Source organism: Protopterus annectens, chromosome 10.part0, assembly GCF_019279795.1.
Source record: "Protopterus annectens isolate FY-2018-M chromosome 10.part0, PAN1.0, whole genome shotgun sequence".
In the NCBI taxonomy this organism is placed as follows: domain Eukaryota; kingdom Metazoa; phylum Chordata; order Ceratodontiformes; family Protopteridae; genus Protopterus; species Protopterus annectens.
This window is the reverse complement of record NC_056744.1, coordinates 766550223-766574526: the sequence shown is the minus strand read 5'-3', so window position 1 is coordinate 766574526 and position 24304 is coordinate 766550223. Positions and strand designations below refer to the sequence as shown.

Below are 24304 nucleotides of genomic sequence, written 5' to 3'. Positions count from 1 at the left end.
GATAACCCAAGAGTAATGACTGCAACAGTGAAACACAATAAACATCAGGGTATAAAGTATCAGTCTGGGTAAAATCACTAACTAGTAGATCTAGGAGACTATCTCACACCTTCTCTGGGGTAGGAATAAAGACACCTTGTTGAAGTTTCTAGTAGTTTATTCAGATAACCAGGTAGATGGATGAGTGTTCTTGTTCTAATACATTACATTCAACAGGTCAGTTATTTAAAGGCAGTTACAGACAATGATGGGAGGGTCCATAGGAGCTGATCAGAGGAAAATCTGGGAGATGGAAAGACAAGGAGCCAATCTCAAAGCTTACAGGTTAGTCCCTTATTTAAATAGTCCTATAAGACCCATGAGGGTCGCACGTTGCACGAAGCAGAAGCTGTTTGCAAGTGCCAGTCGGCCAACTCCTGAAATTTTTGTTTTCGAGTTTCAGAACCAAAGTCTTCAAACTAAAGCTAAGTACCCCGTTGGGGAAACTTTTTCTTGCTCCTTACCGATGTTAGTAAAAGTTAATAATTGTATTACTTGTGGGAAGCAAATACCTCATAAGGATTTTCATTTGTACTGCAGTCCTTGCCTAGGCCCTGACCACAACGTGCCTTGCTGTCGGTTTTGTGCTAAATTTAACCAACGCACTATTAAGCGTCGGTATATTTTTGCTTCAAAATACTTTGGTTCAAGATTTAACTATCCTGAAATGTCATCGGTTAGCAATCCGACTACCGGAATTCACAGAAAATGCAAAGAAAAAAGACAGAGACATACTGTCGAGGTCCAAAACCGACGATGAAGCTTTTCCTAAGCCAATCGCCAGTTCGCCGGTACTCAGTGAGGCGCTTTTGCAGCCCCTGATGCCCGCTACTTTTGAGTTGCAGGCCTCTACCGAGACCCATTCGGAGTCCGGTATGCCGCAAGATTCTTCAAGTATTGAACCCGCGGATGTCTCTCCCTTGGATGGGTCCGGAGCCGCTGAGCAGGCACCAGCTTCTGAGGGTGTTTTCAGGCCTAAAGATTTGTACATTAAACTGACGCCATCATCAAAAACAAGGCCAAAACCAACTTCTATGTCTAAAAAACCGACGCATGAGCCACGTGTTCAGGCCCCTATGCCTAAAAAACAAATGATCAAAATGGCCGAGGATTTAATTACTTTGATCATGGGTTCCCATCCCCCTCCTGCTAAGAGGCCTAGGCAAGGCACTGATTATGAATCTTCAGATCAGGTTTCCATTTCTTCTGATTCCTCTTCTGATCAGGAATTTTCTATCCCCCCTTATGAGGACTCTGATGCAGAAGAATCCATACCTTCTGCTTCTCCTCCTGAGGATTTTTCTTTTGGAGAGACTTTGCATACCTTAAGGGAACATTTTCATTGGGAGAGTCAGGATTTTTCAGCATCCAAAAAGAGGCTTAGGGATTTTCTTCTTCTTCCACAGCATAGGCCTTTGGCTATACCTCCTGTTTTAGACATTGTAGATGATGTTTTCTCAGAATCCAGCATAGCTCCCGATTCCCTGCCTCCGGCTCCTAGTAAGCCAGACAGATATTACAGGGTTCCTGACTCCCACAAGTTTTTTTTCAAAAATCCTACTGCTGACCCTGAAACTATTTCTCAGGGTCCCAAGGACGTTAAGGCTTCTACTGCTAGAAATCCTACTCCTTCTGATAGAGACTCCAGGGCGCTGGACAGATGGGGTAAGAAGGTTTATACGTCTGCAACCCTGGCAATCAGGGCTTTAAACGGTCAATTTCATATGCTTAAATATCAACAGCATGTCATGGGCTTACTGAAACAGAAAATGATGTTGATTTCTGATTGTGTGGAATATAAAGAGTTACAAGATTTACTGCATTCAGCTAAACAAGTTGGAAAGCATACTTTGCAATGTGGTTTTGATTCCTTGGAGGCCTCTTGCAGGGCCGCCGTAACTGGATCTGTGATAAGAAGGCATGCTTGGCTCAAGGAGCAAAATCTGCCTGATCATGTTAAAGTTAAAGTTAAATTGTTGGATGCTCCTTTACAGCAGGACAGTCTGTTTGTTAATAAGGCAGAAGAAGTTTTGAAAAAGGTGGAAGACAAAGCTAAATCTATGCAAACTGTAAAAGATTTCTTGCAAGTGCAGCCACCCAGGTTCAGCACGCACTGGTCTATTAAGAATTAGTTCTTTCCAGTACCCAACAGAGCCGCTCAGGTCAAACCCAGACACTCCAAAGGCTCCAGGTTTCAGTCACAAGGATCTTACAGGACAAAACAATGGGGTGCCCCCACCTCCAAATAAGGAAGTAGCAAAGCACCACCCTACGGTAAACAGTCTCAATGACTTTCCTCTGCCATTTCCAAGCACTTATCTTTTGGCAGCTCCTTTGGGGGGGGGGAACTAGCACTTCATGCTCAAAATCGGCATCTAATTACCCAGAACAAGTGGGTCTTAAATATAGTATCCCAGGGGTACAGATTTCATTTCCACACGTTGCCAATTCCAAATGGATGGCCAGATCTGCCTCCAAATCAGTGGGCAGAGGCCCAGAAACAAGTCATGTCCCTCATGGATATGGGGGCTATTCAACCAGTACCAGAAAAGGAAAAAGGACAAGGTTTTTATTCAAGACTTTTCCTGGTACCCAGAAAAGACAAATCATGGCGTCCGATTCTGGATTTATCCATTCTAAATACTTTCCTGGACATTCCAAATTCAAGATGCTGACTCTACAACAGCTACTGCCTATGCTAAGCAAGAATGCCTTGTTGGTAACTCTAGACTTAAAAGAGGCTTACCTGCATATCCCAATCAGGGAAACTTGCAGAAGATGCCTCCGCTTCAAAGCAGGCTATTGGCATTACCAGTTCTCTGCACTGCCCTTTGACTTATCTACTGCACCCAGGGTTTTCACAAAGTGCCTGGCACCAGAGATTGCATTTTGCAGACAAAGAAACATTCAAATTTATCCTTATCTGGACGACTGTCTAATTCAGGCAGAGGATAAGGACACTCTTCTACAACATCTGGCGTTTGTAAAAAGGCTTCTAACATGCCTAAGGAACACCATAAACAAAAATAAATCACAACTGATACCCTCTCAAAAAATTACATTCCTGGGTGCAAACTTGAATACAACTGCCCAGATGGCTTACCTCACGCCAGACAAACAAATTCAGTTGATAACATACTTCAAACAAGTGGCCACAAAAACCCAGCTATCAGCCAGACAAATTCTGCAGGCTTTGGGGTTCATGGCATCCTGCATTCTACTAAGTCCATATGCAAGACTGCATACGAGGAAACTTCAATAGTACCTAAAAAGCTTATGGAGTCAACATTGTCACAGCCTGGAAACAATGATTCCTCTCATTCCTTGCCTTCAACAGGAGTTCCTTTGGTGGGCAGAGGCCTGTCACCAAAATAAGGGACTGTCACATTCATTCTATCCCCTGCCACCCAAACCCTGACAGACTATGCTTGGGGGGCCCATCTGGCAGGGAGTTGCATTCAGGGCAAATGAAGCCCAAATCGAATGCACCTACATATCAACCAGAAAGAAATCCTAGCTGTTCAGAATTCTCTGACAGCTTTCAAGGACTTCCTTCGTCTAGGACAACTACTGATAAAGATGGACACCACAGTTATGTGGTACATAAACAAGCAGGGGGGTACCCACTCCTACCCCCCTTGCAGACTAGCCATGGCCTTGTGGAACATAGCCTTGACTTACCAAATACATCTACAAGCTCAATTCCTGCCAGGAAAGCAAAATACTCTGACAGACGACCTAAGCAGAAATCTCATGGACCCACACGAATGGAAACTGGATCCACAAATCTTCAGCATGTTGACACAAAAATGGGGGAGCCCAGACATAGACCTTTTTGCCTCTCCCCAAAACTACCAGTTAGACAAATTCTGTATAAGAATTCATCACAAAAAAAGCTTGGAAAGTGGATGCTCTATCCTTCAGCTGGAAAAACGCCTTTCCCCCCTCTGCCTCTGCTCTCCAAGGTTTTACTAAAAGTCAGACAGGAAAAACCAAAAATGATTTTGATTACTCCAGACTGGCCTCACCATCACTGGTAACCGCTTCTAAGGAATTTGTCACACCTTCCTCCGTCGTACTTGCCTCAGACACCTCATCTATTGTCTCAGCAGGACTATCAAATTCTGCACACTCAGCTCCAAACTCTGAATCTTGTAGCATGGCTAATCAACTAATTTCACCAATCACGTCTCTCAGTAAACCTGTGATGGATGTCATTTTGGAGGCTAGAAAATCTTATGCTGACAAATGGAAGAGATTCTGTCCCCGGAACCAAGCACAAGGAATAAACACAGCAATGCCCAATATTCCTCAGATTTTGCAATACTTAACTGAGATGCTTCACAAGGGCCTATCTTTTTCTTATATAAAAATCCATGCCTCTGCCATCTCGGCTCATTACAACACAGAGCATCTCTTTTCTCATCCCCTGCTAAAGCAGTACCTCAGTGGGGCCAAACATTTTAGACCTCCCAGGAGAGCACCGACTTCTGCATGGGACCTCAATTTTGTGATGGAAAAATTCACCCTACCTCCTTTTGAACCAGCTGCTACTGCAGACATAAAATTTCTTTCTAGGAAGACAGCCTTTCTTTTAGCAGTCACTTCAGCTAGAAGGATTTCAGAACTACAGGCTCTCATGGCAGTGGAGCCTTTCATTATCTTTTATTCGGACAGGGTGTCCCTCAGGACCAATCCTTCTTTTATGCCTAAGGTGGTATCCAGTGTGGCTCTTAACCAGACCATTCATCTGCCAACCTTTTTCCCAAATCCGCAGAACAAGGGGGAGCGGATTCTGCATTCATTGGATTTACACAGACAACTAAGATTCTACTTAAACACGACAAAATCTCTAAGAAAGTCTGAGCAACTACTGGTGGCATTTGCTCTAGGGGTAGAGGGGAAGGCTATATCAAAGCAGACTATTTCAAAATGGATAAGCCATTGTATTCATTTCGGCTACATGCACCATGGTAAACCTGTCCCCAAGGGGATCAGATCCCATTCCACCAGGGCGGCATCTACTTCTGCAGCTTTTCTCAGAGGGGTTCCTACCAGAGACATTCTAGAAGCTGCTACTTGGAGCTTAGTTCATACGTTCACAAAACATTACCACTTACCTCTCTTTTCTAAATCCAGGGCAGGCTTTGCCACTGCTGTCCTGCAGGGCCTTGCAGCTGCTCCTAATGCTGTATAATTCCATCCTCCCATCCATAGCTTTGGGATTCCACCCAAATGTAATGACTGCAACAGTGAAACACGAAGAACATAGTACAGTTGTGTACACTTACCATAAATGTAGATGTTCGAGTGTATTTACTGTTGCAGTCTGGGTTACCCACCCACCATCCCCCTTTCTTCTCTATTACTATACCTCTTCTTTCCTTCACTATGCTCAAAAGCCTTTGTGGTGTATTTGCTTTTAGTTGGAGGTAAATTTTTTGTGTTCTAAAATACATGTATACATATATATATATATATATATATATATATATATAATCTGTATATTTTTGCTCCCCATTTGGAGGGCACCTGACATCTGGGGCAAGAAAAACTGATTAAAATGGCGTCGTGCATGTTTTATACCCCTGATGACCTGACGTCATGGAAGAGGAGACAGCAACCGACGCAGGACCCAAGACTTTGTTATTCAGGCCAAGTGAGGGCAACCTGCTAGCAGATTATCCAAATGTAATGACTGCAACAGTGAAACATGAAGAACATCCTCATTCTTAGTTAAAAGGTTTTATTTTTATTTTTAACTTCTAACAAACAAAACATGACAACACACTATGAGCTACAACTAAAGAACTATATTTAAGAAAACACTTTCGCCTGAGCTTTATCAGGTCCATCTAAAATAGAGTGGTTTACACTTTGATCATTGAAAATGCCTGTTTTTGCAAGGCTATCACCAGACTTTATTAGTCTGTTTTGTAACGTAAATAAAATGAGAGGCTGTGTCTGCATCACTGGGGCTCATATTCATTGGAGCCAAGTATGAAAGCATTACAGAACTTTTTCCAGTTTAACACATGTAATAGAAAGGGCTCATTATCTCCTGACATATAATATGAAAGACTAATATTCTCTTGTATAACAAAAAAGGTTTACAGTGCCTGCTTATAAGAGGCTCACATACGTGATTAATGTGACCAGTCCTCATTCTTCTTCCTCTTGATGAAGACAGACCTTTTAATATGCAGGAGAGGTAGTCACTTAAAGTTACACTAGGTGATTCCCATTTTTGAATAACACATGCATCCAGAGAAATAGCACACAATAGAAAACAAGTCACAATGCTCAATTTTTACAAAGCTCATGGATGTGGACAAGTAGGAGGGAAAAAAAGTAAAAAGTAAGTAAATGTTGAGACTTCAGAACCTTTTGTGTAGGCTTTCTCTGGCCACGGAATAAAAATCCACCAAGTGGTGAACTGCAGAGTATACAAAAACTTTTAATAAACATAAGTATCTTAGATCTTCTTTGAGCATAGGCAAACTGTGCCTATGGTGTAAAGAATATAGCAGTGTGGAGTAGTGCCCTGGAATAATAATTTTTATTGCAATGCAGCTGATAGAAATTCTATTAAATGCAGGCCCAGTGGCTACAGTCCATACCTGATTGTTGTGGGGTAGCTACAGTGAGAGGTGGAATCCTCCTGGTCCCAGAGTATGGGGCTACGGTATTCCAGTCTGAGGTCTTCACTGTCATGCTTCCTGAGTCTAGGAGTTACTGAGGGCCTTCTGTTCAGCTTCTTCCTCTCTCCAGATTCCAGGTGGTAAAGTTAGTACAAAAGAGAGCTAGATCGCTTTGTACTTTGCTAGATAAAAGGCTAGAAACTGAAAGGGAGCAGTTAACCAATCTTCTGAGAGAGGGGGTGGTGTCATAGGGCCCAGGTTGAGGTTAGATGATGTAAGAGGCTGAAGTAATCAGTATGAGAGTCGGCTGTCATTCAAACTGGGAGGCTAGAGTTTGGCCACCTTTTTTCCTCCTACCAGAAGAAAAGCCCAAGTCCCAAATCAGTAGGAGAACACAAAAACATTTCAAATAACTAAAAGCTGCTGTTTTAGTTTGTGCACATCATGAGGTAATAATAATAATAATAATAATAATAAAAAAAAAACACTTTCAAACCCATGCCAGTTACTTTTTAGATTTATACACATCTAGAGGATCAGACAACAGCAGCAGCAACAAAAATTAAAATAAAATAAAATAAATGATCTGGGGGACACCTTCCTTTGACTGAAGTCTGTATCTTCTGTTAAAGACTCCTGTGGTAATCAGTGTGCAAAAGGACTGTCTCAAGGCTAAGATGGACTGTCTGCCCTGATGAGACAGAATGAGCAGACTCAGGACCCAGGCCAAAAAGCTGTGGAGGTGGAGGACCCACAGGGGGTAAGGGTGTGCTGTCTCCAGTCATGTGGAGAGAGGTGTCTCCACTGTCTTGAACGCAGAAGCCAATGGGGACTCCAGGACCGCTCCAGTAGGAGCCGAAGTAACCCGCCTGGAGAAATCCAGGAATTCCTATGACCCTGCCTCGATGCAGATGTCAGAACCGAACTGTCTAATTCTGAAGCCTTGAGAAGGGACGGTCCTGGTGCTGAAGCAATGTCGCCAAGATCCCGACAGCTCTGACAAGTTCGGTGCTGGCTGCAGCAGAGAAGATATCAGAGTCAATGAAGGACAGGTCTTTGGATCCACCCCAGATAATCCCACAATTTTCAGATCCTCAACCTCCAAAGGCCAAAGGGTGGATCTCAGTAGGAGTCACTAAAGGTGTTTGGGCTGGACCAAAGCTCACAAGTACAATGGGAGACAGAGACAGAGAAACTCCCAACTGAATTTGGGTCCTAAGAAATTTTTGCATCATCTTGTCCACATCAGCGTCAGACAGGCTCCTCGTAAATCTGAAGGATGAGGAGGAAGATGGAGGTCTAGAAACTCTATATGGAATTTAATGCAGAATAGGAGAATGAAGCCTCAATGAAATCGGGGCTGCTTATGGATTGGAGACTTGCACAGAGAAAGAATACTTGTGTAAAATCTTACCATAACCATAGATGTCCTTCTCTTCCATGTTGCGGTATTCCTTCCCTCCTCCTTCCCCCCTTCTTTCAGTAAAATGCCCCTTCTTGGATGACACAGGACTTATACAGCTATCCTGGGACTGGGGTTCGACTGGGGTGTTCAGTTCTGAGGAAAGGTACGTGCAGACGTCACTTTTATTGCCCATGCTCCCTGAGCCAATGTCAGATGTCCCACGTACTTAGCAGTGACTACAAGCTTTTGTATACTGGCCGGACGTTCAGGTAGTAAGCAGAGGATAACCCAAGGGTTTGGAATAATGCAACTTGAGAATAGAAGGACATCACCAGATCTGAAGAGGTGGACAGATCCAAAACTTTAGAAAGCTTCAGCGACTGACTTGAACTCTGTGCTGAGTGAGGAGAGCAGTTGGGGAATGCATCTTTGATTCTTTAGACTTTTCTTTGGTCGTATCACCTTTCTCCCCTTCAGATTTTTCTACAGGTTTAGCAGAGGAAGAGGAAGCTCCAGATACTGTAGAAGAAGAAAGCAGTAAACCATTGAGAATAAGTCTGTTCCTGCTTTCAACCAAGGTCCTGTGGTTGAAGCTGGAACAAATGTCACACACGACCTCCAGATGAGTGGCCCCCAAGACAACAAACACACTCAGAGTGAGCATCCAAAGTGGTCATTTTATGAACACACAATGAACTTTTCTTAAAATCTATTGGTTTGGCTGACATCATGTAAAGAAGGCAGAAACAACCCTGAAGGACAAAACAAATACACAGCAAAAGCTAGAGAAGAGCAGACAAAATACTAACATTTGCACCAAAAATTCCCATAAACTTTGTTAAGAAAATACCAGCAATGGTAGCGAGATTACTTTAACGAGTACAAGTAGTAAAAGAGGGAAAAGGGGCTACGTCTAGGAGAAAAACAACAACCAGCAGCAGTAATAATAAACTGAGAAGCTTTTTTTTTTTTGTAATACTATAGGGGAGGCAGGAGGACAGAAGAGAAGGAAATGAAAGGACCTCGACAAATAGGGTAGCCCTTAAGCAAAAACTGACTTTTCTCTCAATAATGCTTGAGCCTTGAAGAAATCACATCTGTTACCTGAAAGTGGCAAACAAGATCTGGGGTAACCTGGGGCTTGATAAAGGATTATGGGTAAGGGAAGAAGCTTGAGCTACAGATCCAAAGTATGAGAAGTGGCTGAAGTTGAACCAAAGGTTGGATCCGAAACCCAAAGCTTGAGGAACGGACAAAAAAGACATCAGATCCTATATTTCTTACTACCAAAAAATGTACTTGTTTACTTAAACACCTACAGCAGTCATTAAAAAGACTCTCCACATTTTAAATACCCCTGACTACATACTATACAAAACTGCTTTAGAATATATCATGCACTTTATACCATACTAACAAAAATGGTTTTACTTAGTTACTACTTTTTTTCCTTTAGCGTCCTTCTAAACATAAAAGGCATAATGTGAAGTATACATTTTACAGTCCAACCACAAATTTAACAAAGGTGCAGTCTTTTCTCAGCCACTTTTATTTGCAAAGTTATATTTCATAAATTTGATTGATGCTTTGTAATCAGAAATGTGTCTGCTAATTTCAGTGTTGCTGTTTTTTTTTCCTGATCAACTCCATCTCCCAAAATTAGACTCTGTGTCAAGTCTGATGAACTCTTAATCTTTTATTCAATTTATGTGCTTTCTTCTCTCTCTCAAGCACACTGTAAAAGGATTAACTGTAAAAGTCTCTGTATGAGCTTTACTGTTAGAATTGTTAGAATAATGAGAAGCAGAGTCCCCTTCTGTTTGCTGGTTCCCTTTTTTTTTGGTTATTTCCTCCTTAGCCTTGTTGTGCATCAAAAAATGTCTTTGATCCTTCAGGAAAATTATTCTGAAGAAAGCTGGCAAGCTTGCATCTTGAATCTCACTCCTGTCTCTCAACAGTCCCAGACTACTGAAATACATTTGCTTCAATTTTGCCTGGTGTACACTGAATAACATTTTCCACAAACACACTGCTGTCTTCAGTTTTAAATACTTTTCCCAAAGCCCTGTCAGGATGATCTCTTTCTTCTGGTATGAATGCATTTTTACTAATATAGGTCTTGGCTGCTTTCTCTTGGCCAGGTTGGGAGCATTCACCCGACACTCCCTTTCAATTAATAAATACTGCTATGAAATACTATTCCAACTGCTTATTTGTGCTTTCATAAAATGAAGACAGTCTACTCATCCCAGTTTCTCTGGTACAGCAGAAAATCTCAGGTTCTCTCTGTGCTCAGTCTTCTAACTCTACTATTTTTTTTTTTAAACCGATCATCTTGCGAAACCATGTACTCATCCAGCCTTTTCTTCATTTCAGTCATTAATTTTTGCAGTTTCATCAGTTCATCTGAATAGCTAGTTAAAGCTTCTTCTATTTTTTTCCAGCTTTTTGTTATTTGAGTTGATATATTCCTTCAATAAAAATTACCTCTGAGTACATTTGATTTATTTTTCCTCTAAATTACTGTAAGCCATCTCTTGAGCTGCTTTTTGCTGAATAGCTATAGGTTCCTTCCTAACAAGTGATTCTCTTCAACCTGCTTGGTTGATTTTCTTTCAGGTTCTCTAAATTTTTTGTTTGATGGCATCCCGGCAGTATATTTAATAGCCACTAACTGAAATGTATCTAAAATAACAGTTTCAATGGGACTCCTTTTTTACACTTTCTGTTTTACACTGGGAAAACTGAAATTAAGCAGTTGATCAGTGTGCAGCCATCCTGGAAGTCCAATTCCATTAATTCCTTCTCTGGTCCAGTACTTACTCGGGGGGGCAGGGCATGTTATTTGTAAAAATCAACTTTATTAAGAGAACAGAATGACAACCCTAAGGAGTGGATGTCTGTCTCGCCTGGAGGGGGAAAGGTGCTGATCTCTGGTAATCAGGCTGGACGTTAAACCTTCTGTGCCCAAAGTCCTACTAGTAAGGGCTACTGTAACACTGATCTAAAATAAGGCATTCTTTCTAATACTTCTTTTCTCCTCTTCTTTTTTTTCTGTGATATCTGCAAATAGGACAAGACGAATCAATGGCACAAGTAGCAAAGTATTTCATGTCATACTCCCCCCCACAGACTGGACAGTACTACTACTTGCCCTGGACTTATACATGACTGCCATACAAACACTAGAAAGGTGCATTAGGGGATCAAATGCAGGAAATGTTTCATGATGTTAAGTTGGGACTGAGATAAAAATCAGCAAACAGCAGAAAAGAACCAGCAGGCACAGAGGCTAAAGTAATTTTCCTAGTAAAGAATGTGACATCAGAGTACACATCAAATGAGCACCCCCTGGACACAAGAAAATCTAAAAAAAATATAGAACTTGAATGAAACAACTAAGATAAATCCATTTGAAGATTGACCAGGGACAATCCCAGATGTTAAATTATACTATGACAGGTTCAGCAGCAAATGTTTAATCTTAACAGGAACATTCAGACATGCACATTATTCATTTCTTCTCTATAAATTACTCAAACACATGGTTGTTCTTACTTTGTTTGCTTGAATCAAGTGAAAATCTTTTCCATATGCTTTCAGACCTTGCTCAAAATTTCTGCATTCATCCTCTGTCCAGACAGACAGTTCTTCTGCAATACAAAAACATTTTGTATTGATAAATCACAGAAAAGTGTATCTAATAAAAAAGGAAAACATTGCACCCGCTTTACATCCTTGTTCATTTTTAATTGCTGAACTGACCTGAGATGTATGTTATATAAAGGAAAAAAACTGAACTACAGATCCAACAATATTTTACAGAGTATATTCATGGCACTGAATTATGTTCTAGACATCAAACTCTATCATGTAAATAACATCACTAATGTTCATCGTTTTCTATGCCATCTTACAACCATGCTTCTGCAGCAGTTGTATTTTAGCAATGGTTTTCTTTGACAGATTTTTGTTTTAGCAGTCCTCATAGTGGGGAAAAAAAGACAGAAAACGTGAAATGGGATAAGTTCTATATACAATATTTCAACAAGCCAGTGCTGTAAGTGGTTGTTAAAGCATGTGTAGACTTCCAAGCAGCCACTAATTTCTGAACAGCATATCCTAGCATATCTGGGTCTTTACAATGGCCAAGTGACTGTACCAACAGCTGACCTCAAAAACAAGGTAGAAAACATATTAGAGGATCAAAGCCACTTTCTAAGGCAATACTCCAAAAAAGGAAAAAGAAACCCATGCCTCGTCACAGATTAGGCAAACAGAATTCATATAGTCTAAAGAACCTCTATTTTTTCAATAGCCAAATGCAGCCATCATTTGGACCAATGAGACAAAGAAATGAGAGCAAGAAATCAAAGGGAAGCGTAGATAAGTGAGAAAAAGGAAAGTAAAGTTTTGTACACTTGCCATAAATGTAGATGTTCGAGTGTATTCACTGTTGCAGTCTTTACTTGTGGGATTTCCTGCTGTGGAAGCCCTTGGTTGGCCTGACTACCAGAATAAATTTCTTCCCTCCTCCTATGACAGACAAATGCCCTTAACTAACAGAAGTATGCCAGGGTATAAATAGAGTCTGCCGCAGTCATGACCTCAGTTATTTTCTTGCCCCTTGGCGATCAGAGCCTCCCAACAGGAACAGCAGGTCAAAACTAGATGGTTAGGGCAGGGATCCCTAGGCAGGCAGGAGTGAAGAGTAGTGGTCCAAAATGTAGATCAGAATGTGTGATATATCTTTAAGAAGCATTCCAGTCAGTGGACACATGCATACAAGTACCGAACATGTGCAAGCAAGAGTGTTATTTTGAGTGAGCAGCCAGAGAGATAGCATGTATGTGTATAGTAGTCAGTTAGTTAGATAGTTCAAGTTTAATGTTCCTGCTATCCATCCTGATGCGCTTGTATTCAGTAAACTACTTAAACAAACACCCAAGCCTCATCGTCTTCTTAGTATGTACAAGACAAGCGACATGGTGTCAGAATGGGATCCAGAGTTACAGCCATGAGGCAACTGGTTAGAAATGGAGGAATATACAATAGTGGATCATCCCAACTGCTCAAACGACTCACAAACAGGTCAGAACCAATTTCCAGGTACTAAAACTCGCTTAAATGATTTCTTTCACTGCAAACATAAAACAAAGCATTCAGAATACTCTAATTTTTAATTAAAACTGTCCAAAACTGCGACATATTTATAAAAATATTCAAAATAATTATGAAAATGTTTGAAACAATATCTAAATCACATAAAATATATAAAAAGGGAAAATTCCCATTTTTTTGCAATGTGCTACTTTTTCTGCATTAACTAAAGGTATTCGACATATTCGAAGTGTGCAAAGTGTCTGGCAAGTGTGTGCAGCATTGCAGTGCAGTTATTTTGCAAAGTTATTTCAAAGAATATTTCACACAGTATAGTCTTTTGAAGAAATTCTTGTGCATTTGAATATTATTACAGGTATCTGGTGTAAGTGAATGTGTGTACATAATTACAAGGGCCAAGACTGCACTGTTTCACTATATTTTGCGGGCACGACAAAAGGCTTTCACAGACTCGCACCACTTGTGTTTGATAACAATACTGCAGAAAGTTGGACAGTGTTTGAGCAGGAATGCAATATTTTCATACAGGCTGCTTTCTATAACAAAGAAGCATGTATAAAGGTATTTATTCTGCTTAATTTAGCTGGTTCACAAGTCAATGAAAGACAGCGTTCATTTCTGTATGCACCCGCTGTGTTTGCAGGGGAGGGGGAAGCCCGCCATACCGTGGTACAGGCTCAAACACAGGAAGTCCCTGAATGCATAAAAAGTAAATTTAGAGAAATGTATAACCTCCAAACAAATATTACAATGGAAAGGCACTTATTTTACAAAAGAGATCAAAAACCTGGCAAAACTTTTGCAGCATATATAACTGACTTGAGAAATAAAGCTAAAACATGCAGATTTGGTGATTTGAGAGAGGAGTTGATAAAAGACATGATTGTGTGTGGTATTAATAATGACACAATGAGAAAAGATTTTGCTTTGAGACAGTGATTTAACATTAAATAAGGTCATTGAGATTTGTCAAATATACAAGCCTACAGAAAGGCACACAAGTATGCTTACAAATGAGAAAGTAAGCTTTCCAGTACCTTCCAGAGCTAAAGTAGATAGTGTGCAGCAAGAGGTTAAAAGATACATGCCCTAGGGGGAGCAGTTCCAGCAAAACCCAGAGCAACTTCAGTAAGGCCTAGGGTGGACACAGCAAAGCACATGGGTGACTCAGCAAAAACCATAGCTAGCCTTACAGTCAACTGTCATAACTGTGATGGAAATCATGAACCCAAACAACAAAAATGCTTAGCTTTTGGTCAGCAGTGCCATTCTTGCAATAAGTGGAATCATTTCAAAAGGTTTTGTAAAACAAACAAAGCACATTCTTTTATTAAAACAGGGCACACAAAGAGTCAAGTTGATTGATTAGAAAGCTGTTTTTTATGTTGATGATGTATCTGTGTTTGGTGAAATAGTCAATTCAGTAGATTTGTGGGCAAAGAAGGAAATATTTTGTGCTGTTCTGATTAATTGGAGTCCTGCAGAGCTCAAAGTAGATACTGGCTCAAAGTGCAGTTATGTCAGCAGAAAAGTTTGCTAGAGTAAAAGCTGGAGAAAGTACAGTTGTGTACACTTACCATAAATGTAGATACTCAAGTGTATTCACTTTTGCAGTCATTACATTTGGGTTATCTGCTTGCGGGTAGCCCTCAGTCGGCCTGATTAACAAAGTCTTGGGTCCTGCATCGGTTTCTGTCCCTTCTTCCATGATGTCAGGTCGTCAGGGCTATAAAACATGCAGCCGACACCATTACATCAGTTTTTCTTGCCCCAGATGTCAGGTGCCCCTTAATGGGAAGCAATTAAATATAAAAGTACAAAGATATACCTCCAACAAAAAAGCAAATACACCAAAAAGGCTTTTAAAGCATGGTAAAGGAAAACAGAGGTTTAGCCAAAAGAAGTTAGGGGGCTGGAGGGAGGGTAACCAGGACTGCAACAGTGAATACACTCCAAAATCTACATTTATGGTAAGCATACACAAATGTACTATGTCCTTCGTGTTTCACTGTTGCAGTCATTACATTTGGATAGATTCCCAAAGCTACAGTTGGGAGGAGGAATTTAGATAGCATTATGACCAGCTATAAGGCCCTGCAAGACTGCAGTGCAAAGCCAGCTCTGGATTTAGAGAAAATTAGCAAATGATAATGCTTGGTGAAAGTATGTACAGAACTCCAGGTAGCAGCTTCTAGGATGTCCCTGGTAGGGACGCCTCTGAGAAAGGCTGTAGAGGTAGATGCAGCCCTGGTAGAGTGAGGTCTGATCCCCTGGGGGATAAGTTTTCCATGGTGCTTATAGCAGAAATGAAAGCAATGACCTATCCATTTAGAAATGGTTTGCTTTGAAATAGCCTTCCCCTCTGCCCCTGCAGCAAATGCCACCAGCAGTTGTTCAGATTTCCTTTGAGGTTTAGTCCTGTCCAAGTAGAATCTAAGTTGTCTGTGCACATCTAAGGAATGCAGTATCCGTTCCCCTTTGTTCTGTGGATTGGGAAAGAAGGTTAGCAAATGAATGGACTGATTAAGAGCCACCCTGGATACCACCTTGGGCATGAGGGATAAACTGGTTCTGAGGGACACCCTTTCTGCATGAAAGATGATGAAAGGCTCCACTGCCATAAGGGTCTGTAATTCAGATACCGTTCTAGCTGAAGTGATTGCTAAAAGGAAAGCTGTTTTCCAAGAAAGAAATTACCTGTTGTTAGTAGGCTCTTATTCAAATTGGTTCGAGACTGACTTACTTCCTAACCTAACATCCAATACTGTCACTACTAAGTTGAAGAGACACTTTTCTGCCCATGGTAATCCACACAGAGTTATTTCTGACAATGGTACATAGTTTACAAGTCAGCAGTTAAGATAATTTGCTGAAATGTGGGACTTTATTCCCTCATCACTGCCAAAGCTTAGAATTCACTACCCTCTTCCATTACTCATACAGACTCCTTAAAAGCATTCAAAACTGCACTAAAATCCCATTACCTCAATAATTAAATGTTCCTGTAATAACGCACCTAAAACTCCTTAAATAGGTCATTGTCTCTGTCACTAGTCTCCATCAAATAATGTCCTTTAACTCATACACCTTTGTTTTTGGTCCCTAAAATTTTCTTTTACTATACCTTTAGAGTCTATTATTCTACATGTTACCTTACTTTGCGCTCTTGTAGCAGCTTTATGGACCAAAAAAAAAAAAAGAGAGAGAGAGATGTGAATGTTCTTTACACATGCCTGTACAAAACTGCTTATAGTTTCCATACTGTCACTACCTTACATTTCTGTAAACACTTGCTGATATGTATGATGTTTACCTTAACTGGTAACTGATGACTGATGTAAAATTGTAACTGCAAGTGATGTTCCTTGTACTCTGTATATAACTGCTCATATGATATGAAGGTTTGTAACCTTCTTGGAGCTTTTCTCCCCAGGCCTCCTTTAAAAATGGGTTTCTGACCCAGTGGACTTGCCCTTTTACCAAATGTCAATAAATAAATAAATAAAACAAATATTAGGAGTAGTCCTGAGTACCCGCAGTCAAACAGCTTGGCCGAAAGTGCAAAACAGCTGTTAAGAGAACTCCAAACGTGATGATACCAATATTTTTCTAAACTTGCTAAATCTCATAAACATCCCTCATGATAATCACCTTGTTTCACCTGCCCAGACCGCTGAAAAAGTGTTTGTCCCAGAAGTCCTGCTATGATAAGACCAGCAAACAGCTCTGTTCATTACAAGAAGGGGAGATAGTGAGGATGCAGACATCAGAAGGTTTTGATTGCATTGGATTTATGAAAAGTGTGTGTCAAGATCGTACGTTATGGAATCACAAGGAATGGAATTCAGACAAAACTGGAAACATTTATTACCAGTGTCCAAACCAGTTTTACAGCATCTTGCCTGTGACAAAGATTCTAATTCTCAGACTGACTTGTCTAATGTTCCTGGTCCAGAGGACATTCCGTCAGCAATCCCTATTCCTGACAAGAATCCTGAAAGTCCTCGAGCAGAACATTCCCCAGAGACCGCCCCTGTTGCTAACCCCAGCCCTATTACATTACGAGATCAGGTCACATTTCCAGACCTAGTTCCAGATACACAGCAACCTGGACATGACTGTTGTTCAGTTTATTATTGTCTGTATAATTGCATGCCTGTTTCGAATGTCATTGTTAATACGAGACAGCTCAGTAAAGAGGGAGGATGTAGATCAGAATGTGTAATATTCCTTTAAGAAGCATTCCAGTCAGTGGGCATGTGCATATAAGTACTGAGCACGTGCAAGCAAGAGTGCCATTTTGAGTGAGCAGTCAGAGAGATGGCATGCATGTGTGTAGTAGTCAGGTAGTTAGATAAGTTTGTTTACGTTTAATGTTCCTGCTATCCATCCTGATGTGTTTGCATGAAATAAACTACTTAAACGAACATCCAAGCCTCATTGTCTTCAAAGTATGTACAAGACGAGTGACACCAGCTAGATGAGAATTAGTAGTAGCCACTCTGTAGGCTATGGGGGAAGGAGGGAGGGAATGAGGACTGCAACAGTGAATACACTCAAACATCTACATTTATGGTAAGTGTACACAACTGTAATATGTTCTTTGTGTTTCACTGCTGCAGTCTTTCCTTGTGACAAGATTCCCAAAGCTGAACAAAGTGGAGGTGGTGAAGTAAGATGAGAAGAGGAAGTTTGCATGGTAATAGTGACAAAGCCTGAATTGAAGTAGGAGTCTGACAGAGGTAGAGTCTGGTGAATGTGTGCACTGAAGGTCAGTTGGCAAACTATTTCGACTCTTGGTAGGTACTCCCTTCATGGAGGAAGGAGGAGAATACCCAGCTGCCCTAGAGGAATGGGGCCTTACTCTTAGAGGAGTGATCCTTCCCTGATGATCATAGAAGAAGGGTGGCATGGAGACAGAGATCCCGCTGGAAATGGTCTACAAGATAAAAGATCTCCTTCAGTGGTGGAAGCAATGTTGACAATCCCTTGGTCTGAAATTCTGAAGGATTTTACTGCGACTATTTAGTAAGGTAGCAGCTTACAGATGTTTGATAAACTTAGGATACCCTTTCCCCAGTAGTGTGGGTTTGGAGAAAAGAAAGGTAGATGCCTGGCTAGAAATAAGAAGTCATTAGTCACAAGATTGGGCTTGAAGAGTGGATTAGGCCTGAGAGAAGGGTTCTGTCAGGATGAAGGATGATCAAAAAGGTTCACCTGTCAAGAGAGCACACAGTCTCAGAAATTCCCTAGCTGGAGAGGTAGGTAATAAGTAGGCAGAGATCCATGACAGGAATATAAAATTTGCAAGAGGTGCAAGTCTTCTGCAGGACAACGGTAAGGTAGCAAGGTGAAGTATAAGGTCCCTTGGAAGGCCTTAGAAGGAAACTGTTTGGCCCATTGGTTGGAGAAGGCAGGGGTGTGGGAGGGGAAGTAGGCTGAAAAGGCACTAATATAGTAGCTGATAAGCAGGGGTTGGTGGCAGCGATAACTAACTTATAGTCTGGGCAGAAGGGGGCATAGCTAGCAAACCTGTACCAGCCTTCGCCAGGTGTGTGTGTGTGTGTGTGTTTCTATATAAATCAAATTTCAAAGTGTTTGTGTGTGTCAGCTACTTGGGCAGGGACACGAACCACTGGTTGGACAGAGAGGGTGCTGGAGGTCTTGGCTTGACCCCTCAGCTGAGATCTTAACCCTACAGTTGTGCTAGTGGGGAGTCTTATTGTGGATCTGGAGAAAGAGGGAGAAACCAGTCCCCAGACTGACTGTGATCTCTGTGTGCTCTTAAGAGAAATTGTACTTTACTGTGTGTGTACTTGTCATCCTCCCATTGTGTACGTCCCTCACTGTTGCCAGTGGTGAGGATTATGGCCCCTTGATTACTGGGCCAGTGCAGGGGCATCACACAAGGAATGCTTGATCATCTGAGAAGTGGAACTGCAAATGTCTATTAGTTCTTTGGATAAGGCCTTATTTTCCATGGTCAATAGCTTTTGTCTCATCCGTTCCAACAGTGTCTCTTGATATTTTAAGTGGCGCTGGCAGTTCAATGCCCTCATAGATAGGGTGGCAGAAGTGTATACTTTCTCGACAAACCTACCGAGGGCTCTAACCTGCATATCACTGGGAAAGGTTTTTTTTGGATGAAGTGGCTGTGGTACCCTTGGGTGCAGGACCAAAAATTCCATGGGTATGCTGAAGGGTTATTAAAAAGGTGTTTATGTGAAGCCATAACCCTGTAGAATCTGTCAGATTTTCCTGCTGGAGGAGGAAGGGAGTCTGGTTTCAAAGAGGATTCTTGATCTTTATCAACCACCTCCAAAATATGGAGAAATGCCAGAGGTTTAAGTTCTGGGAGGTGGAGAAATTCCCTGACTCTTTTCTTGGATTGGGGATAACCTTGTTCTTCCCAATGAAACTGTTCCCCAAAAAGGACAGATCCTTGGGGCAGAAGGCAAGATTTCCTCTGAGTCAGACTCCTGAAAAGGAAACAAGAAGGGACTCCCTTCAAAGGTTGAACCCTCTTGGTCAGAGTCCTGCCTAATCTCAAAGGGGTCAGCAGGAACCTCTGGGATTAGGTCTCTTTTCCTAGATTCAGGGAGGGGGGGGGGTCTGCCACTTAACGGGGAAATCATATTCCCTGCCAATTTAATTAAATCCTACTGAGAGGCCTGAGAGTGGGAAATGGAAGGGCTGGAATGAAAGGAAGAAGACTAACAGGAGTAGTTTTTTGTTTAGGCCTGAGTGCATTGGAAGCACGGATGCCTGAATGCCTCTGCAGCAAAAGGGAAGTACTGTGCTTGACAGAAGCCGAGACCTGCAGAGCAGTCTTAGACCAGACCCAAGAATGGTGTTCAATGACTGGTATAGATGTTGAAGGGCCTTACGGCATACTGGCCTCCGAAAGGGTCTCGAAAGAGGCCTTGTCCACCACCTTGACTGCGGAAGGGGGCTGTGAAGGCACCTCACTAACTCTGGCGATAAGCAGTCCTGGTGGGCTATCTGATGGTAAACGTGCTTCAGAGGGTCTGAGCTTAGGCCATTTGCCTTTACGCAAATCAACATCAGTATGAGAAACAGATGTCATCCCATGTGGAGATTCAGTGGACTCACCAAGAAATCTGGCTAAAAATGGTTCTGGAGTTGAATTGGGTGCAGAAGTTTTAGTTGTGTAAAATCTTACCATAACGATAGATGTCCTTTTCTTCTCTGTTGCAGTATTCTTCACCGGAGGGAGTTGCCTGCCACAACCACCTGACGGGCAGTATACAAAAGACTTTTACTACTTATGACATAGGCCATAAAAGTGATGTATGCATGCACCATCCTCAAAACTGAGTGCCCAGGAGGAACACCTGTATGTAGGCCAAGTACATGCAAGGAAGAAGGGATGGAATACTGCAACAGAGATGAGAAGGACATCTATCGTTATGGTTAAGATTTTACATAAGTAATCTATGTCCTTCTATTCCTCTGTTGCAGTACTCTTTACATGAGGAAGAATGCCAAAGCTCATGAGGAAAGGGAGGTTGTAGGGGCAGTGGAGCTCTCCATGAGACCATGGAGAAGAGCCCTGGCAAACCCTGCCCTAGATTTGGAAATGTCTAGATTGTAATGTTTAGTGAAGGCATGACCTGAAGACCAGGTAGCTGCCTCCAGAATGGAGTTAGTGTCCAGTCCTTTGAAGAAGGCACCAGAGGAAGCAACAGCTCTGGCAGAGTGTGCTTTAACAGGAGAGGGTAGGCTCTTTCCATGGTGCTCACAGCAGAAGGAAATAGCTTTAGAGATGCAGCTGGAATTAGTGTGTTTAGAGACAGGAAGTCCTAAAGCTCTTGGGTGAAAGGAGACAAAATGGTTGGATTTCCTGATATTCTTTGTTTTGTCAAGATAGAACCTAAGCTGTCTGTGCACTTCCAAAGTGTGCAGAACCCTCTCCGCAGAGTTTTGGGAAGAAAGGAAAAAGGTAAATGAATAGACTTGTTGAGGGATAACTCATTTACCACTTTAGGCATAAAGGAAGGACTGGTGCAAAGAGATGCTCTGTCTCTGTGGAACACCAAGAAAGGAGGAAAAGCCATAAGGGCATGGAGTTCAGAAACCCTTCTGGCTGAGGTTAGTTCAAGCATGAAGATAGTTTCCCAGAAGCAGTATTTCAGGGAAGCATAAGCTGCCGGCTCAAAAGAGGCTAGGGTCAGTTTCTCCAATATATAGTTAAGATCTCAGAGGGGTGGAACTGGTTTCCTGGGGGGGGGGGGGTCTCATGAAGGACACCTTTTTAAGAATTGTTTAGCCTCAAATCTAGAAGCTAAAGGTGGAGAAAGAGGCAGAATGCAGAAACAGCTGACAGGTACAGTTTTACTGAACAGTAAGTTAAGCCAGAATCCAGCAATTCACACAGGTATGAGAGAACCAGTGGGACTTCCACTGTAAGCGGGTCCTGGTTATGAGAGAGACTCCGAAGTGAAAATCTCTTCCATTTGGATAAATGAGATTTTCTAGTACTGGCTTTCCTGGCCTCCTACAAAACCCTAAGCATATCCTCTGAAAAAAGTATCTGAAAGGAATTAAATCCATATCACCTGCACCACCAGTTGAAGAGCAGACAACTGAGGACGGATGAGAGTTCCTTTGTGTTGTGTGAGAAAGCCCATTCTGTGGAGTAAATTGTGGCAACTGCCCTTGGCTAAATGCAGGAGTATGGGAACTAATGCTGTCTTGGCCAAAAGAGAGTCACCATCAAGATTTTCGGTTTGTCCTGCTAAATCTTTAACAGGACTTTTAGAATGAGAGGAAGGGGAGGGAATGCCAGAAACATCCCATTCTGTGAAAAGCTGGGGGCCATCCATCTTCCAGACCAGACAATGTGGATCCCTGGCACAAAAAATGTGGAAGTTGTCTGTCCAAGGGGGAGGCAAAAAGGTCTATTTGCGGAATACCCCATAGGTGGAAAATGTCCAGGAACACATCCCTGTGAAGCATCCATTCATGGGATTGTGTTTTGGACCTGCTCAGGGTGTCTGCCACCACATTCAGGCTGGAAGGGATATACACAGCCTGAAGGGTCAAGTCTGAAATTTGACAGCCAGCTCCCACACTTGCAGGGCTAGCCTGCAAAGGAGATAAGACTTTGTCCCTCCCTGCTTGTTCACATACAAGAGAATGATCATGTTGTCTGTGAAAATGTTTAGAGGGCCTGTGATGAAGAGGGACTAAAAGGTCTGAAGAGCCAGTAGCAGTGCCTTCATTTCTTTTATATTGATGTGTTCCCTTCTTTGAGAGGGGGACTAGGTCCCTTGTGTTTTATGGAGCTGAAAACTGCTCCCCATCTTGTGACTGAGGCATCTGTGAACATCTCATGGTCAGGTGGTGCAGGATGGAGTGAGAGACCCAGGTTGGCAGTCAACTGTTGAATCCATCAAGTGATCTCCCTCTTCAAACAAGGGAGAAAGAGAACTGGGAACTCTTGTGGAAGTGCCTTGTGCATCTTGCATCCACATTGATTTCAGGAACCACTGTAGTTTACTAATGTGCAGTTTTCCCAGAGGAAGCATTGGGATGGTGGATGCCATGAAGCCCAGGATTCTGAGAAAATTCCTGGCAGTAATGTGAGTTAGAGAGATGAGGCTTTGAAAAAGGGAAATGAGTCCTGAGCCTTCTGAGTGGGCAGAGAGACCTTCATAAGGTCTGTTTGTATTTTGCATCCCAGAAAAATGTGGTCCTGAGATGGGGAGAGAGTAGATTTTTGGTATCTTATCATGAAACACAGAGACTGTAGGATGGAATGATTGACTTCAACAATTGGCAAAGCTTCTGGTGTCATTCTAAGGGGATCCAGTATCTGTCTGCCTGGGATGACATGATCAACAGACCACGATGCTTTGCCAGAGATGGCCTGCACCTGTCACCCTTGGGATTCCGGATACTGGCTAAGGCTCTTGCCACCCCTATAGTGCCTTTTTTAGGCAAGGTTCAAATGACAAATTCACCACCGTAACAGGTACAAGCAAGCAAAATCCGAGGGTAATGCTACTCAATGCTAGAAGTCTAAATCTCAAAATGCATTCACTTGAGGCACTCCTTAAAATGGAGAACATCGACATCTGTGCAGTGACAGAGACCTGGTTCAAGGCTCTACACAGCACCCCTGCATTACCAGACTATAATTCATACCACACCATTCGGCCACCTAACCTGGACCGAAACACTAAAGGCGGAGGCATGTCCATATTCATTAAGAATATCCACACCTCCAGGCTAGCTGCTCAGCATATAATGCATCCAAGATGATCCAAGTGCAACTAACTCTGGGCAAGACCGCAATCCGAATTGTAACTTGCTACAGATCCCCCACCATGCCCCAGGATTCCCACTCCTCATTTCTTGATACACTGGAAAATATTAGGATACAACCCAACACCCTCATAATGGGCAATTTCAACTACCCCACCAATTAACTGGGAAAACTACTCATGTACCAACTCTTTTGCTCAACGTTTTCTGGAATTCATAAATTCCAATGCCTTGGATCAACTTATGCATACCCCCACCAGGAGCAGCAATATCCTAGACCTGGTCATTACCAACATGGGTGACTGGTGTTCCACACCAGAGGTTAATTCCTTGTTGGTCAGATCCGACCACAAGCTAATCACACTAGACATCCACATCCCACCCCCCACTAGGGAAACCACCATAAAAAAATGTCTCCAAAGCCAACTTCATGCTTCTTAAGACAGAAGTGGCAAACTTCACGACACCCATGCAAACAGACAATAGAGATACGACTGCTGAATCCTACACAATGCACTTTATAAGCACTTGCACGAGTGCATGGATTGTGCTATCCTTAACAGAACCAAGATGTTATCCTCCAAAAAAAGGAAGCCAATCTGGTGGTCCCCTGCCATAAACAAACTCTACAACAGAAGAAAGAAACTGTTGCAAAAAAGAGTAAAATCCCATGATTGGAGGAACTCCCTGGTCAGCCTCAGTAAGAAGCTGAGATCCCTCATAAAATCTTCCAAAGCTAGTTACGAAAACAAAATTGCCACTGATTCTAAAGACAACCACAAAGCATTCTATAGCTATGTCAAGAATT

General features: G+C 42.1%; 1 protein-coding gene across 3 annotated transcripts in view; it reads right to left on the bottom strand.

Moving 5' to 3' along the window:
• MIER1 (MIER1 transcriptional regulator) overlaps positions 1–24304 on the bottom strand; it is a 1388802-nt gene that overhangs the window by 760694 nt on the left and 603804 nt on the right. For all 3 annotated transcript variants that reach the window (XM_044085588.1, XM_044085589.1, XM_044085590.1), the window contains exon 8: positions 11644–11738. In XM_044085588.1, coding sequence (XP_043941523.1) covers positions 11644–11738 — 95 coding nt within the window. The remainder of the gene's footprint in view (positions 1–11643; positions 11739–24304) is intronic.